The sequence below is a fragment of the Amia ocellicauda genome, chromosome 5 (assembly GCF_036373705.1).
Source record: "Amia ocellicauda isolate fAmiCal2 chromosome 5, fAmiCal2.hap1, whole genome shotgun sequence".
NCBI classification, from domain to species: Eukaryota; Metazoa; Chordata; class Actinopteri; order Amiiformes; family Amiidae; genus Amia; species Amia ocellicauda.
Window position 1 is genome coordinate 19325208 of NC_089854.1, and position 16218 is coordinate 19341425.

General features: G+C 36.8%; 1 protein-coding gene across 2 annotated transcripts; it reads right to left on the minus strand.

Annotated features, from left to right (window-relative positions):
• Nucleotides 1-312: 312 nt before the first annotated feature.
• Nucleotides 313-15830, minus strand: mdm2 (MDM2 proto-oncogene). Of its 2 annotated transcripts, none has more exons than XM_066704130.1 (11): nt 15533-15830; nt 14347-14418; nt 14189-14263; nt 12811-12944; nt 11977-12026; nt 11336-11394; nt 11085-11166; nt 9702-9856; nt 9103-9258; nt 8348-8422; nt 313-7863 (listed from the first exon to the last, which is right to left on the minus strand). In XM_066704130.1, the coding sequence occupies exons 2-11, from the start codon at nt 14404-14406 to the stop codon at nt 7288-7290; spliced, it is 1422 nt and encodes a 473-aa protein (XP_066560227.1). In that variant the 5' UTR covers nt 14407-14418; nt 15533-15830; the 3' UTR covers nt 313-7287. The 2 variants fall into 2 exon arrangements, with proteins under 2 accessions (XP_066560227.1, XP_066560226.1); XM_066704129.1 differs by lacking the exon at nt 15533-15830 and adding an exon at nt 14654-14800.
• Between the last annotated feature and the right edge of the window lie 388 nt (nt 15831-16218).

Consider the following 16218-nt stretch of genomic DNA (forward strand, 5'->3'; position numbering starts at 1 on the left):
AACAATTGCTCTGTATGTTCTCTTACAATGTTTGTGTATTATTCTTTGTGAGTACTGTGTAGATAATTATTTGAAATAGTTTATAATATTTTATAATAGGCTTTGACTACATATAACAATGATGGCCGATATGCCGAAATGATAGGTCAGATTTCTGAAGATTGCATTAAATATGAACCATTTATATGTGCCACTATTTTCTATTTTGTGTGTGTGCGTGCGCTTAAACTTTGGGCTGTGCCTCTAAATTGAAAATGTTAGGGGCATAGTGCTCCTAAGTCCTAAGGTAAAAAATAACCATAAGCATTCCAGTGAGGGCAAAGAATAAAAATACTATTTATTATTATTTATTTCTTAGCAGACGCCCTTGTCCAGGGCGACTTACAAAATATAAGAGCAATACAAAGTGCAATAATACAGTGCAGTTCAGGCATAAAACATTTTACACAAGTGTATATGAGATATACGGTAAACAATATATGAGGTCTTACAAGATTGTAAAGGCTGATAAGTGCAGACGATGTTAAGTCAAAGTTAAGAATTAAGGGAGAGGGAGCATAGGGGAAATCAAAATAAACAATACAAGTGCTAATAATGCAAAGGCAAGAGTATGACAAAACGTTGTATAAGTGCAATCTTACAGGAGAATGAATGACTAAAAGCACTGTCTGAAAAGGCTGAAAAGATTATCTTGAGTAATCGCTGGAAGGAGATCAGGGACTCTGCACTTTTGACAAGAGGTGTTGTTGCGTTTGCTTTTGGCCAAAGATACGATTACTGGAGTTGTGATAAAAACAATTCTATGGTCACACCAGATTTTGATTTACACGTATGTGCAAATCAAGTACTATGAAGATCAGATCCACCCCCTATTTGGTAAAATTAGACCTTGGCTTGACTGTGTTTGTGAAATGTATCAATAATGTTCTGAGGTGAATGGTTTAATCTGGAGTTAAAAGCATTTATCTGATATTTTTACCCCATAAAGGGCTGATCACACCATAGTGTGTTCTGTCTGTGTTAAGGAGTGACTACAGGATGTAATCATATTATCAAGTGGATATGATCATGGACCAAAGACCAGTTGCAAAGCAAAATCACCTTAAATTGAAAGTCATTATTAATCTTCAACAAATATGTTCTATAGAACCGAAATGAATACCAGTCTAGAAATGCACACAAATGGAAGACTAACTACTCTAAATGAACACCATCACTGACTGAACATAGTATAAGTGTTGCAAAGAGGACTACATCATATTTGTAAATGTGATGGAACAAATACATTACTTTTTACTGTTGTCCCAGCTGATATAATTCTAGTTCAGGTGAAATAAATAATTGCTTATTAAACTGACTGGAAACTGCAATTGATAATACAAAATATTTACAAACAAGAGGAGGCCATTCGACCCATTGTGCTCGTTTGGTGTCTATTAATATCTAAGTGATCCAAGGATCCTATAGAGTCTATTTTTAAATGTTCCCAAATGTTCAGCTTCAACCACATCACTGGGGAGTTTGTTCAGATTGTGACTCTCTGTGTGAAGAAGTGTCTCCTGTCTTCTGCCTTGAATGCCTTGAAGCCCAATTTCCATTTGTATCCCCGGGTGCGTTTGTCCCTGCTGATCTGAAAAAGCTCCTCTGCCTAATATCATTATAGTATGTGTAACATTTTGTAACTGAATAATTGTGTTTATTGTATATGTATGCATATTCTAGGAGGTAAACAAAATCATTCATAATAACAAAAATACACTTAATGAACAATACAAGCATAGTGGCAGCTTTATTTATTCATCTTTCTTCTACTTATAATTTCCTGGGTAGTGGTAAAACTACAAATGGACAATATATATCTTCCCTGTGGAAACTGGAATAATTATTTTCATATTATGAGACATCCTGAAACACTGAATGACTAACATGTTTCACCAAGTTTTAAATGTTAATTTGTAAAAAGCTGATTGTATGCTCGAACTGGAAAAGTGGTATACATCTCAACTATACATTACAGAAACACTTCATGATGCATAAAACCATGATTTTAGGAATCATGTTACACTTTAGAATATGCACAAAAACTGGCAAAGAAATAAAATCATGAACATTTGGTTCATATAAATGTCTGGTGTTATAAATTACTCCAACATAAAGAGTCCTTCTATTTAAAGAATGGGAGAAGAAATATACCCTAAATTTCTCTTTGGCACTAAATATTTACACAAAAAAGGTTTCTATATCCATATCTTAATAAATAATAGGCATAGAGCACATCTTATGTTACACGTTAATAAATTAATCTCTAAAAATAAAATTTACATAAAAATACATCAGCCTTTACAAACAGACATAAACCTCCCTACTGTTTCTTATTGCACTCTGCAGTACATTTACACAAAATTGTCTAAGTGCTTAAAGATTAAAATTAAGGCATATTAGAGATACTGGTTCAAAGCAGAGAGAAAACCTAGGAGGTATGTTGCCCTTAACTTGGAATTTTTGGTATTTTACTTAATGTATACGGTAGATTTACAAATACATCAACTACCTGATCAAAGGTCTGCAGTGATGAAAATATAAAGTAAACTCATATCATCACCTGTTCATTTATGTTAAATACAGAAACCATCCTGGACTTCCACTGCAAGTAAAAAAGGAAACAATATTCGCTTGCAAGAGAACAAATACAAAGGTTTCTACATGTGACTGTAAACTATGGAACTTGTTTTCTGTACCAATTCCTAGTATTATATATTTTGTTTTGTCTTGGAACTGATTTCTTCCAAGTAAAACCATGTGATTAGTTAAAAATACACACACACACACAGTATACTGTTTAACTGCAGGATACCTAAACCACCTCAACAATTCAGAAAGCCCAATTGTATTGAAGTTCCCCCTCACCACTCTAAACCTTAGTATTGTTTCTGACAAAGAAATACTTATAAAAAGACTAAGCACAAAAGTAAGACTGCAGTTCCACCACACACACATTCTACAGTTTCTGCATGTATGAAGTAGGATAAAATATTCTGAAACTTTAGACTGCCGTGAGTATGAAGAAAATCTGGTGATTTGAGATCTACATTTCTGTCGTGAAGCGCGTTTACAGATGTGCTGCAACAGAGATTGTTCTTTCATAAAGGGATGTGAAAAGGTTAGCAGCCCTTCACAATTAAAAGCATTTGGAAACTGGGCACAATACCCAACAAATACCCTATAATACACAATCCCTCATGCCACAGCTGTAGATAAGGAGCTGGAATAGAGATAATGAAGGTGAGCAGGTATAATATCTACAGTGTAGTTCATTATCTTTATGGGCATAACAAGTTTATTACTTTTCACCAATTTTAAAAAATATCGAATGCAGTTTGAAAGCACTCACAGCAACGCATCTAACTTAGACCCTAACTCCAACAAGGTCATGTTACTACAAGGCTTCGTTAAACGTAATACAATAATTCAAATGCAACATCTCTCATTTACTCACAGGCTGGATTAAAACAGAAGAGGCCTAAATAATGCAGTGTTGCGCTGAGAACAAGCATGGAGAGAAACTGCATTATGTGGTTACAATAGTTGCTCGATGATTGAGCCAAGCTTTCCAGAGGTCAGACAGAGGTTGGGACAGGCTGAGACATGTTCTCTGCAACAGCTTAGCAGAATAGTCCCTGTAGCAAGACATTGGGAATTATGTATGCATTGTTCTCCCGCAAAAGTTCTGTGAGGAACAAATTAAACTCCCGTGCGTATTTTATTGTGACATTCATTATTTTGTAGCCTTTCTGTCCACTACATCCCATCATAGTTTTAGAACAGGGGCCTCAAACTAAATTCTTGGAAGGCCACAGTCTTTTATTCCAACCCAGCCATCAGTTCTAAGATTCATTACTGCAGGTTGCAAATTAGGTTACAGGTAGTTGCACCATAAATACAAATCTCTTCAGTCATCAGCTACAGAATACCTTAGAACAACGTTATGTATGTCTAATTGACAAAACAGCTGGAAGTAATCAAGAAATTGAGAGCTCCAGTGCAATGAAACCAGAAAACAGCATGGCCCTCCAGGTGCCGAGTTTGAGATTCTCGTTTCAGCTACAATAAACAGCAAATATTAGAACTAAAATATCGAGAGTGGAGGTTAAGAAAAACTACTCCTGTGTGCTGACATTAACACATTTGTAACTGCTACATGCTATTTTAGTTAATTGGTAGTGGAATATTTTGTCAGATCAACATACTGCAATGCATTTCATATTTTGTGTATTGGTACTTTGTAATGATCTGGGAAAGGAACTTAAGGTTAAAACATTACAAGGCTCCATCGCAAATTTTCAAAGAACACACAATCGATTGTAATGTATTATTGGAGATATGGGAAGGAGACTTGGGAATGGGCTTTTGAAAACTTCATTTAGACCAACCCTGATCCTGGAGCCATATTCCTGCACGTTAGTAGCTCATCCTTCATCATCTATCAGTAAAGAAAAAATAACTCCAAGTTACAGGATTTAACAAATTATATGCTCAATAAGTAGCTAAAAACGATGTGCAGTCTTTAGTAACTGATGGTTTCAGTGGAACCAATAAATCCTCCTGGACTGTGGCTCTCCTGGACCATGCCATCGAAGAGATTGAAAATGGAAGGTCATAAATTCAGTGGGTGGGCATTATGTCAGACGCCTTCTGAAATAATGGTTCTTTGTCATCGGAGAAACTTAAGCCCCTTCCAAAAATAGATTGGCTGGCTAGGTTCTATGTCTTGATTGATAAATTGATATGGATACGGTGACCCTATATTGATATTAGTGACTGTCCAATTAAAGTAAAAATGGTTTTAATAAAACTGGGGCCTCACCTTATCAGTTTGTATTCTCCTGAGAATACTGCATTTTATGATTGTATCTCCCTGTATGCAATGTTTAATATTTCATACTGTATTCACATTGTCTTATGTGAAGGTCACAGTACAAGAACCCAAATGTATATATGTATATCTGGTTACTGGTTAACATTGTGCTGACTGTCTTTCCTGTACGAGTACATGATCCAAAGCGAAGAACTAAAATGGGTTCTGGAAAACCTAGAACAGGGATGGCGAACCTTTTTTGAATGAAGTGCCCAAAGTCTGGTTTGTATACTTTGCCAAGTGCCAAAGGGTGCAAATGATAAATTAGGGATATAAAAGTTTATGCAGGGGCTAAATGGCATTTTTTTTAAACAAATATTTATATGTATTTTTTGGTTGTAATTAAGATAAGCAAACATGCCAACAAAACAAACCTGCAATACAGAAAAATGTATAAACTAAGGACAGATAGAACCATCCCACCAACCTCCCCCAACCTTGAACCCACCCCCTTATCCCTCTGTAATCTGGAGAGCAAGTGCAGCTCCAGTCTGCTAATGGGAGTCTGCTGCAGAGTATGAAGCAAGGCACATATTCTTCCTAAAAAATATTATAAATATGCAGGTTATATTTTTCACCGATTATTGTCAATTTACAAATATAAAAAGCAATAGCACTTCACTAGCGCAATCATTTTTGGAATATGTCCCTATGTATTTTGGACAATGAGAATCTTTAATCCTCATTCAAATTAAATCAATCAATCTTGATTGTATATAGTGGCACACCATGCTAAAGTACGTCACATTAAGTAATAAAGAATTAGTGCATCATACAATGAATACATAATTTAAATGTTGCAGTATTGCTACAGTGCAGTAAAATGCATGAATCACATTTCATCACACATTAAGTTTGAGGATTACAATGCTAAAGTTCATTTAAAATCACAATCTACCCCCCAAAACAAAGTCCCACAGATTCTCCCATTGCCCTGGGAATGTTTGTTCATTTGGCTGCATTAGTAACCCTTCCATATCGTTTTGTGTTTGTTTGCACTTGCACTCAATCATTACCAATGCACCTTTTTTCAACGTATATTTACTTAATATCTACCGTTTTTACATTTTGTAAAATAACTAAAACTGGTAGATTAATATACATTGTGTGGCACTTATGTTTTAAGACAAATAATGCAGTGTCAATCTACCCTGAGTATGGCATCAAATCAAAGGCATAACTTTCTTTTGCCAAATTTATGAAGTTTTTAAATCGTCGTAGTGTTAAATATGAATGATTGTGGCCATTTCCATTTGATACAGGAGATAATGGTAAACAACATGCTTTCCCCCTACGTGTTCAACAGACACATCCATTGCTGACCACAATTAATCACAAGTCATCTTCCTCCTGGTCCCAGAGAGCCACACAGCCGCATAAACAGTCATCATAACATTAACACCTCATTCGTGCTGTGCAGATTTTCAGTTCTGCATGGATCTGTGCAGCTCCACCAATGGGAGAGGAGGATTCTGCAGTTCTGCGCATAACTGTGAAGATCTGCGCACAAGAACCCAAGCTAAAACATGATTATTCTGAAAACAACGTGAGCGCTGCTCAATAACTTGGGGGCAATGCCGTCACTGCCAAATATACTGACTGGTTTTCTGAAGTGCCAATCAGTTTAGACAACTGAGGGGCAGGCTGGCAAAAAAAAAAAAAAAAAAAACAGTCACTTGGCGTGCCAACCTATATGATTCTGGGAGCATGCCACTCTGGGAACGTGTGCCACAGGTTCGCCATCCCTGCCATAGAAGTCTAACCAGCATATTTCTGATTTTATGATGCACAAAATAATAAAAATTATAAATATTTTAGGTCTCTAGCATCAATTGGGGCACTAATCCAAAGGACAACTGTTCTTTATCTATAAGGAATGAAAAATAAATCAAAACCCAGTGTCGCTTGTAGATTGAATTCTGATATGGGTTTACACATTTGAGTTTTTTTTTTTCTTTTGTTTTATTGCAAAATGGAATTGAATTGAATCCAATAAAAAATCAAGTATTATAAAGAAAACAATTGGCTCGGCAGGTACTGTGGGCAACGATAAAAGACCTGGAGAACTCAACCATAATGCTTTATGCAGAACTATGTCTTACTTGCTTCTTCAAAAATCATGCAGTTTATAACCTGTGTACAACAAGATGTAATTCATGAATGTTATGTAAATAGAAAACATGAAAAGGAGTTTTCCACCAGTTTGCTAATGTTTTTGGGTTGTTTTTTTTTTTATCCTCATACTACAAGGCCATAGTGAAATATGAAAATATATTTTAAATAGACTCAGACAAAAACAATTATATATATATTTCTTAAATACTAAATACTTTGCTAGAGTTTCTATTAAATATATTTTCCTGTGTGTGCTCTCAGCTGAAGTAGGTCAACACCACCGACTGTATGGGCTCTCTGCAAACAGGACATAGCTTGTTGCGCTTCTTAAGTTTCTTGGCGCAGGTGTAGCAGGCCATGACGTGACCTGTGCGGCCGTGGACAATGCAGCCGTTCTTGGGCCGGCTCTGGCAGATGACACACGGCTCAATACTGCTCTGGGGCAAGGTGGCCTCCAGGCTGCTCATTCTCTCCAGCTCGGGGGCTTCCTCCTGGCTGGCAGGACAGCTGCTCCCCGAGGTAGAAGGCAATGAGTACTGGGTTTCCTGGGATTCCGTCGCCAAAATCTTTGTTCCTGAAACGTCTTTGCTAGAGTCTTCTCTGGGGTCGCAGGGGTGCTCAGATTTGCACCTCTTGCCGTCAGGAACATCAATACCTTCCTCCGTGGAATGTTTGTCCACCACTGCTGCAATGTCAGGAGATGACTTGGTGGGCCAGGATTTTTGATCGCTTTCCAACTCCGGAAACCAGTCTGGGCGCACAGACCAGCAGCGGGGGCAGTGTCGAGGAAGAGGGGGATTCAACTCCTCACACTGCAGGCATTTCCAATAATCCTTAAAAACGAGAGACAGGAAAATGTCAGTTACTTTTTAATGGTGTATTGTGATAGACCAGGCTCTCCAAGAAGTAAAAGATAACACTATGTAACAATTTTTGTACCGGGGTAGTAAGTGTTATTTCCTAATTGCTTATGCCTCAAAAGTATAGAAAATGGCTATTATTCCCCACAAACATTGCTTTTCTGAGCAGGACAGTGATATTTTGAAATGTAACTATTTCAAATTAGGAAACGGGCGACTGTGTCTTTTCGTTCACATAAAGTCAGAAAAAAATTAAAAAACATGAATCCAAATTAACATGTATTTATACTAAAGTAATACAGAAATGACTACAAAAGACTTAAGAAAAGAAGCGAGTAGTTTTACGAGATTTACGATTATACGATTTGTAATAATTTCTGTATTATCTTCTGTAAATTATAACCCCAGTTAAATATACAACAAATAAGAAAAGATTGCATTTCAAAGGACAACGTACTGCTTCCGAGATCTCAGGGTCCTCATCAAAGGAGTCATCGCCATCATCTGCCTCATAGACCGTGACCTCATATACCTGCGCAAAACACCATTTTCATCATACCACCACACAAACAGGCACCAAGAGCTCACCATCAGCCCATTACAAGATTTGATAACCTCATCTAGTCAGGAAGACACCATTAGCTGCCAAGGCAATGCTTGGTTATTTATTCCAGTAGTGTCATCAGCATAAAAATGAAAATTTCAAGTTCTGATTAATATACAGAGTGAACAATAAAGCACCCAAAATTGAACCTTGGGGAACGCCTTTGTGAACACACATCATATTCAACACCATCTGTTACAATAGTCCGAGTACTATAGCGAAGGTAATTCTGATACCTAAAGTATTGTAAAACCTGACATTTCTGAAAACTGAAATATGTAAAACTATGAGTACACGGCAAAAACTGCAAAGTTATGGCATAGTGTGAGTGACAGATGCAACTCTCACCAGAACTGGGTCAAATACGTATTTTCTGTATTTCCAATTACTTAAAATAATTTTCAAAAACCTTATTTTAAAAAGGTTTCACAATTACTAGTTTTTTATTAATACTTTAAAGTATTGGCATGTAATTTGCTTGCATTTTCAATTATTTGTATTTCAATGGACTGGATTTCATAGGACCCTATATATGCAAACATTACAATTATTCGATTTTCCAATGTCCAATCTGGACAGCAAATTCAGTGCACTGAAGAAACAGAAACCTCATTGTCTTCATCGGTCAGCTCCGAAGCCTCATCATTCTGGCTATAGGTGTCGGAGTAAATAGATTCCACTTCAAACTCCACACTGAAGTGGTCTGAATCAGAATCCTGACTGAAAGATGTTTCAGAGTCCTCACTACCAGAAATATCTATTTCCTGGATAAAAAAAAAAAAGAGAAACGAGTTAAGAAATGTTGATTAATAGTATTTAAATTTACCAGAGACAGAAGACTAATATACAGCAGTTGGCTTACTCAATGGCATAATGACAAATACACATGAAAAGCAATCCAAAGGGACAACAAGGAACACACCACCCAACATTATTCTTTCAGAAACTGATCCACTTTTTTTTCTTTTTTTTTTTTGGGGGGGGACGACGACATTGTGGTGCAGTTCCCCATTAATGGAAAAGAAACCAACATTTACAGCTGGACATATATATTTTTAACCATTTAAAAGACTAATGTGGCATTTAAAAGAAAACGAGCATTCTTCTGACACTGCAATTTCTGAAATGATGTACAATTCATAACATTTTAAACGCCGATTCCTCCCAAATCACCATAGTATGGAGGCATGTGTTTAATTGCACTCACATCACTCCGAGAATCCGAAGACTCACTGTTTCCGCGATCTCTCCTAAGGCCTCCAATGACGCACCAGGAGAGGCTATCATCAAATGTCAGCGAGATGCTGTCAGACTTGTGCCTTTTCCTCGGCTCACAATGCTCTTCATCTGTAGAGGCTCCAGCTGACGGGGAAACATTAGTACACGAGTGAAGACAGTCTTAAGAACACACAATAATGAAACTTTCTGGAAGCTTCTGACTTGGTTAATAGAGGCCGACCAATACAGGTTTTTTTGGGTTCGATATCGATACCGAAAATTGGCAAGCAAATGTGCTGTTCACCAAAGCTCCCCATCAAACTTGATTGAGCTTGAGCAATTTAGCAAAGAAGAATAGGCAAACATTGCTGTGTCCAGATGTGCAAAGCTGGTAGAGACTGATCCACATATGGCTGTAACTAAAGGGGGTGATTACTTATGCATTCAATTATTTTCTATTTTCTATTTGTAATTATATTTTTCACTTTGACATTATTGACATTTTCTGTGTTGATCAGTGGCAACAACTCCTGATTAGATCCATTCTGATTTCATGTTGTAACACAATGAAATGTGGAAAAGTCCAAAAGGGGGTGAATACTTTTGAGAGCCACTGTATTTAAAACCAATGTTTACCAAGAGAGGTATTCCAAGTTAACACTAAATTGAATAGATCATAATGTGGCCTTGCAATTTGTTTTCTCAATGATCGATTTAAGTTTACCACCTCAGTGTTGGTAGCTGGGTTGTTGTTGACGTTTGCGGTCACAGTGGAGCAGTTATTCAATTTGTATATAAACAAGACCACACCATTCAACATCATACTGCCCTTGTGAACATCGATCAGCTTCATACAGCATTCATGAACAGTGGTCAAAGGTATTAAAACAGGACAAATAATCCCAGCATCCATTAGATCAATGTATAGAGCAGTGGTCTTGGAGGAAATCTAGATTTACAGGTATATTTCCCAGTTGTAAAATAAATGATCTGAAAACTATATTTAATGAATCGGAACTTTTGTGATTTTTGTCAGTTGTTAAATGATTAGATATTTCAAGTGAGAATTCAATTAAGTAACTATTTCAGCTGGAACAAAAAGGAGGGAGAGAGACCAGGACCAATGTGGAGAAACAATGTTGTGAAGTTACAGTTTAAGACTGGGTCAGAAGCATCTCATACAAAACGATCGTCTGTGATGGGAGCGGGCACCAATCTGGCTCCGATTTGGGATTTTTGTCGCAGACCTCAAATTTGTCTGTAGTCTTGCACTGTGGCTGCTGCACTCACATACATGTTTCTCATCATTCTGGGGTCAGCCTGTGAGTGTAGTTTAAACACATGAAAATAAATGAGAGGTGAAGACACTAACCATGGTCACTACTTCTTCGCCTTCTTCGTTCAGAAGTAGACGAACAGGAAGTAGCTGTTGATGTTCGATTGCTTTCCTCTTTCTGGGAAATGCAGTAGAATTTAAAAAAAGACAAACAATACTGACAATACTGAAAAGAGAACAACAACTTTTTGTTTTATATACTTTATGAGGAGATCCACTGTCACCTGTAAAGATAACATGGCACAATATTCGAAAATCAATTGTATACAGTAATTTGTTTTAATTACCTCCGGCCCTCTGTCTGGCTCGCTTTGACTTCTGGGCTCTGTAAATCCAGACTGTGAATCTGTATTGGGAGAACAAAGTACACTCACGTTACAATTAGGGCTCTCAAAAGGATTATATATAAGAAATGTGATTAATCACATTTAATTGCATTTTAAATTACATAAAACAGTTACATTATATATGAGTAAATCTAACAGAATGGGTGTAAAATAATCATGAGGAAATCCTTCAAAATCAAATCCCATTTTAATAACAATTCCAGCAATCCAGTACATACTTGTCAATTAAAACTTGTCTGCCACTTCATTACAAATGTATTGAAAAAGTTCCCCTGTAAATGCAGTTAGATCATCAGATTAAGATGGAAAAGTGATTAAAGTTCAAAGAAAATCTGCACTGCGTCTTTTAAAGGCATAGGCGTAATAGAGGAACTAAAACCACAGTACTACTGCATGCCTATTTCTTCTCACTGAGTCATTTGTCTGCTGAATCATCTGAAAGTGTTTTGTTGGAACAGAAACAGCCTTTTCTTTAATCCACCCTTCTAATGATCACAAAACCATATTATTGTTATTTTTTGTGTATTCCTGAAATCACAATGAAACCTGTAGAAGAATGATGAGATTAAATAAGAACCTACCATGATTTTTGACAGCAACCAGGTTTTTAGAAAACATTGCATAGAGGATTCTGAAAAAAGAAATAAAAGCATATTTTAGTGTTTGAAACTGCAATACAATGTAGCTGGTTCCTTAGCCACTTTGAAAACCAATGAAAAGTGACCAGGAACAGATCACTAGTACATCCTCTTTTGTCACTAATTCCACCCAGGTCAGCAATTCCTAATAAATTAGTTTGAACAATAAACAGCCAATACATTTTTCCACTTGTAAATATCCATAGCTGAAAGCAGATAAAGTACTCCACCAGTAAGACTAAGCCCATGGGTTTTCTGCTACGAGTCTTAATTCAGCACACTTACACGTTTCCCTGGCATCAGCTGGGAAGAACATCAGTTAAATCAGTGGTTCCCAACCATGGTCCTGGGGACCCCCTACCCTGCTGGGTTGTGTTCCAACCAAGCCTCAATTACTTAATTGAAACCTTAATTAAATATGCTTACAATTAACTTTTTAAATTGTGTAACTCATAAGAAGGTAGTTCCTTAATAAATCCCTTATACAATTATACAACCCTACTGCTTAAAATAATTAAAAGGCTCTGATTTAGGTAATTATTAGTTCAATTAAGTAATTGAGAGCTCGGTTGGAACAAAAACCAGAGGGTAGGGACTCTTCCGGGGCCAGGGTTGAGAACCACTGAGACTAGATAGCATACAGTGACCTTGACAAACAGTGATCATCATTTGGTGTCCTGGGCCTTATCTGAAATAACAGAGTCTCCCCTTTGGTCCATGGAGAACAAACTGTACTGAAAGTGGTTACTGACTTAGGCTGGTACAACGTGTACATACCGGGGCTCTTTAACAGAGAAGCTGCTCACTCCCAGAACATCACCAAGAAGATCATTAGAACAATGCACTATGTGTTGCTGTTTCTTGTCATAAAGTTGTTTATCCATGATGTACTGTCCCAGATAAAACATGACCTAAAAAGAAAAAAAAAAAGCTTTAAAAAAAGTTTAACATTTTTCAAAATCTGCAGGATCTCTCAAAACCATGTTCTTTTGTGAACCATCTGTAATAAGAGTGTGAACTGGTGCTTTGATCAAAGCAGCAAGCACAATACCAACTCCAATTGGTTCTTCATCATGTTCAATTGAAGGTCTTCACGGATGTCTAGGTTATGTCTCAACATCCATATCAAAATAAAAACCAGTCCAACAATTTATAACCCCTTCTTGTTTGGTATAATCATGTTTATTTTTTCAGTAATATCATATGCCTTTGAAGACAACATATTAACGGTTAATCCCTACTTCTGAAGTTTCTCTGGCTGCAGTGATAGTAAAGTTTATAACATATACACATCTTTAAATTAGATTATATGAGCTGTTATGAAAACTAACTCACAATTCTCCAGGTTGCTAACTGCTTTTGAAAACAAAATCAGCTGTAAATAAAACCTAGCAGTTCCTATTGCAATACTCTTACATGTGGTTATACACACCAGAGTATTATTCTAATGTATAATCTGGATCAAGATTCTGATCTATCAATTAAGCCAACTACATAATTATGAAAAACATTGTTCTTTGATAATGTTGTCTCCCAAGCCATGTGAGCAGGTCATCCAAAATTATGATGTAACCTACTTCAAATACATTATTTTATTTAACATTTTCAGATGCAACTAATTTGTACAAAACCATAACCAGTCGAAGCAGCTGCCCTATAATAGCCTTCCTTTTCCTTTCCCATAGGCTACTCAATACCAATTCACACAGCTGATCTCTGGCAGAATCATCTCTCCAACCCGTAGATCCCCAATACTTCATGTTTCTTAAGAGAGACATTGGAAAGGAAATCTGAAGACTAAAGCTCTGCAGCACCAAAGCTGGAGTCCCTTAGCACAGAAACTGCTGAACTATATAAGTGGCACAGGTGGATCCCCAAGTACCCATGCGTCCTTAGATTTCATCTGTACCAAAAACCCCAATTAAACACAATACTGTCTTAAAATTGCATAATTTGACTTGCCTAAATCACAATGATTACAAGACTTTATAATATTTTAAGGTAACAAAAAACCTGCAGAACCAAGAGCCTTCAGAAACTGGTTTGACTATGCCCAACATGTAATCAGACCTGCCTTTAATATTGCTGTGGCCATAAAGAAAGCCAATAAGCTCTCACAGGCTGAATTTACCAGTATAAACAATTAAATGTTCACCTCTTTCATTGTGAAAATATCCTTATCTGCACCTGCATGCTTCAGCAGAGTTTGCAGTTTCCCTTTTGGTTTCACCTAAAAAAATAAAGTCATAGCCAGTTATTAGGGTTTGAAACAAGAGGATCAGAATTAAAAAATAAAGAAATAAAATAACTTACAAGTTTTTCATTATCAGCTGCATTTATCTGTGAATTGCTTAAGCAGTTATCAGTTTCCATTCTGTCTGTTACCTATGAGAATAAAAAGAAATACATTAAAGTAGGAAACAAAATGCAAACAATCATGTATTAATAACTGACACTCCTTAAACTCTTAGCTGTCATAGTACTACACAATTTGACAAGAAAACACACTTTGTTTTTTTTTTTTAAAACAGATCCACACAATTATTAAAATATTCTGCAATCGTTTTCCCTTCATCACACACACAAAAACACAAGTATGGAAATATATATTATAGCTTACCTTTAAGATAAACATTTAAAAATCAACCTAACTGTACATAAAGTGCGCCAGTTTCTACGTGCAAATGCAAGGCAAGGCTACTTCCTTGTGGCGAGTGTATTTAAATAGGCTGCCGTGGACATGTCGGGGCTAGATCTCCTGCGTTTGCGTCGCGTCTTCTGGGACCTGCAGGTTTGACATGTCAAAGCATGACCGCTCTGCAAACCGCTGACGCCGCAGTTGAGAAGATGTGTCCCAACATGTCCACACGACCATCACACAATACTTCAAATCACCACTGTGCAGGAGTTGCCTCGCTTTTATAGTCAATCAATAACGCTACAAACACAACAGCAACGAGCCTGCGATACAGATTTACAAATCATTCTCGCCACTTTGGATTTATTTACTTTTTCGGTTATTATTGATGGCTTACAAATATGAAAACGAAAAATGTTACCGATGACGGGCGATGCTTTTTAGTGTATACCCCACACACACTAAATTTACTGTAAGTTATTTTTAATGTAATATTTTCAATTCAGTTTAATAATGTCACTTACAGTTGCTATAAATGCTAAGATGTACGATAGGCTTCGAAGTTCTTATCAAACGTTTTCAAACATTTTTTCTTTCTATTGGACAGTTCACATTTATAATATGCATACATAGGTGAATAACTAGCCACCAGAACATTAACATAAACATATAAACAGTAGATATCTCCGGTGTATATATCAAAGTAACAAGTTAAATTAACCACATCCTTTTATACATTTTAGTAGGCTATAGTACAAGGTAATATGGGCATTTAACATTATCCGATTACAAATATACAGTCTGCTTTTAAAAAAGCAAGTGGCCAGGAAAACGGAATGTACGTCTACTTCTCTAAATTACCTGAGCTTGCACACGTGTCCTGCTGGTCCGGACTCTCACCACAGGAAAATACCCGGCTTCGTAGGCCTTGAAGAGGCCGTAGTCGCAGTATCGTCTGTTCAACAACGCTTCTTATTTATATTTTAAAAATAGCTCATCCATAGAAGTATTTTTTATCAGAAATGCATAAGCAATACAATATAATATGTACTATAACAGCACAACTGAAAATGTGGATATTACAAAACTCAAGAGCATCATTACAGCGGCGACAGTCAACGGCATCCGTGCGGCGCGGTTTACTGCCTCTAGCGGCTGTCATGCGCACTGGAGTTTGAAAAGTGACGACGTGACCTCTGACCCCCGGCGTCCGCACTCAAACTAAATGTACATTTTTTCTGACTTTGTGAACGAAAACACACAAATTCGCCCGTTTTCTCATTGGAAATAGGTCAATTTCAAAACATCACTGTCCTGGTCACAAAAGCAAAGTTTGTAGGGAATAATAGCCATTTTCTATACTTTTGAGGCATAAGCAATTAGGAAATAACACTTACTACCAGGAACAAAAATTGTGTTACATAGTGTAATTTGGGAGACTATTATCACTGATAATAATTTATATCTCGAGTTGGTCAGAACATTAGACTGTTAATTAAATTGTGGCACATACCACCAAGTTACATCCATGTACACAAGCCTGCCTT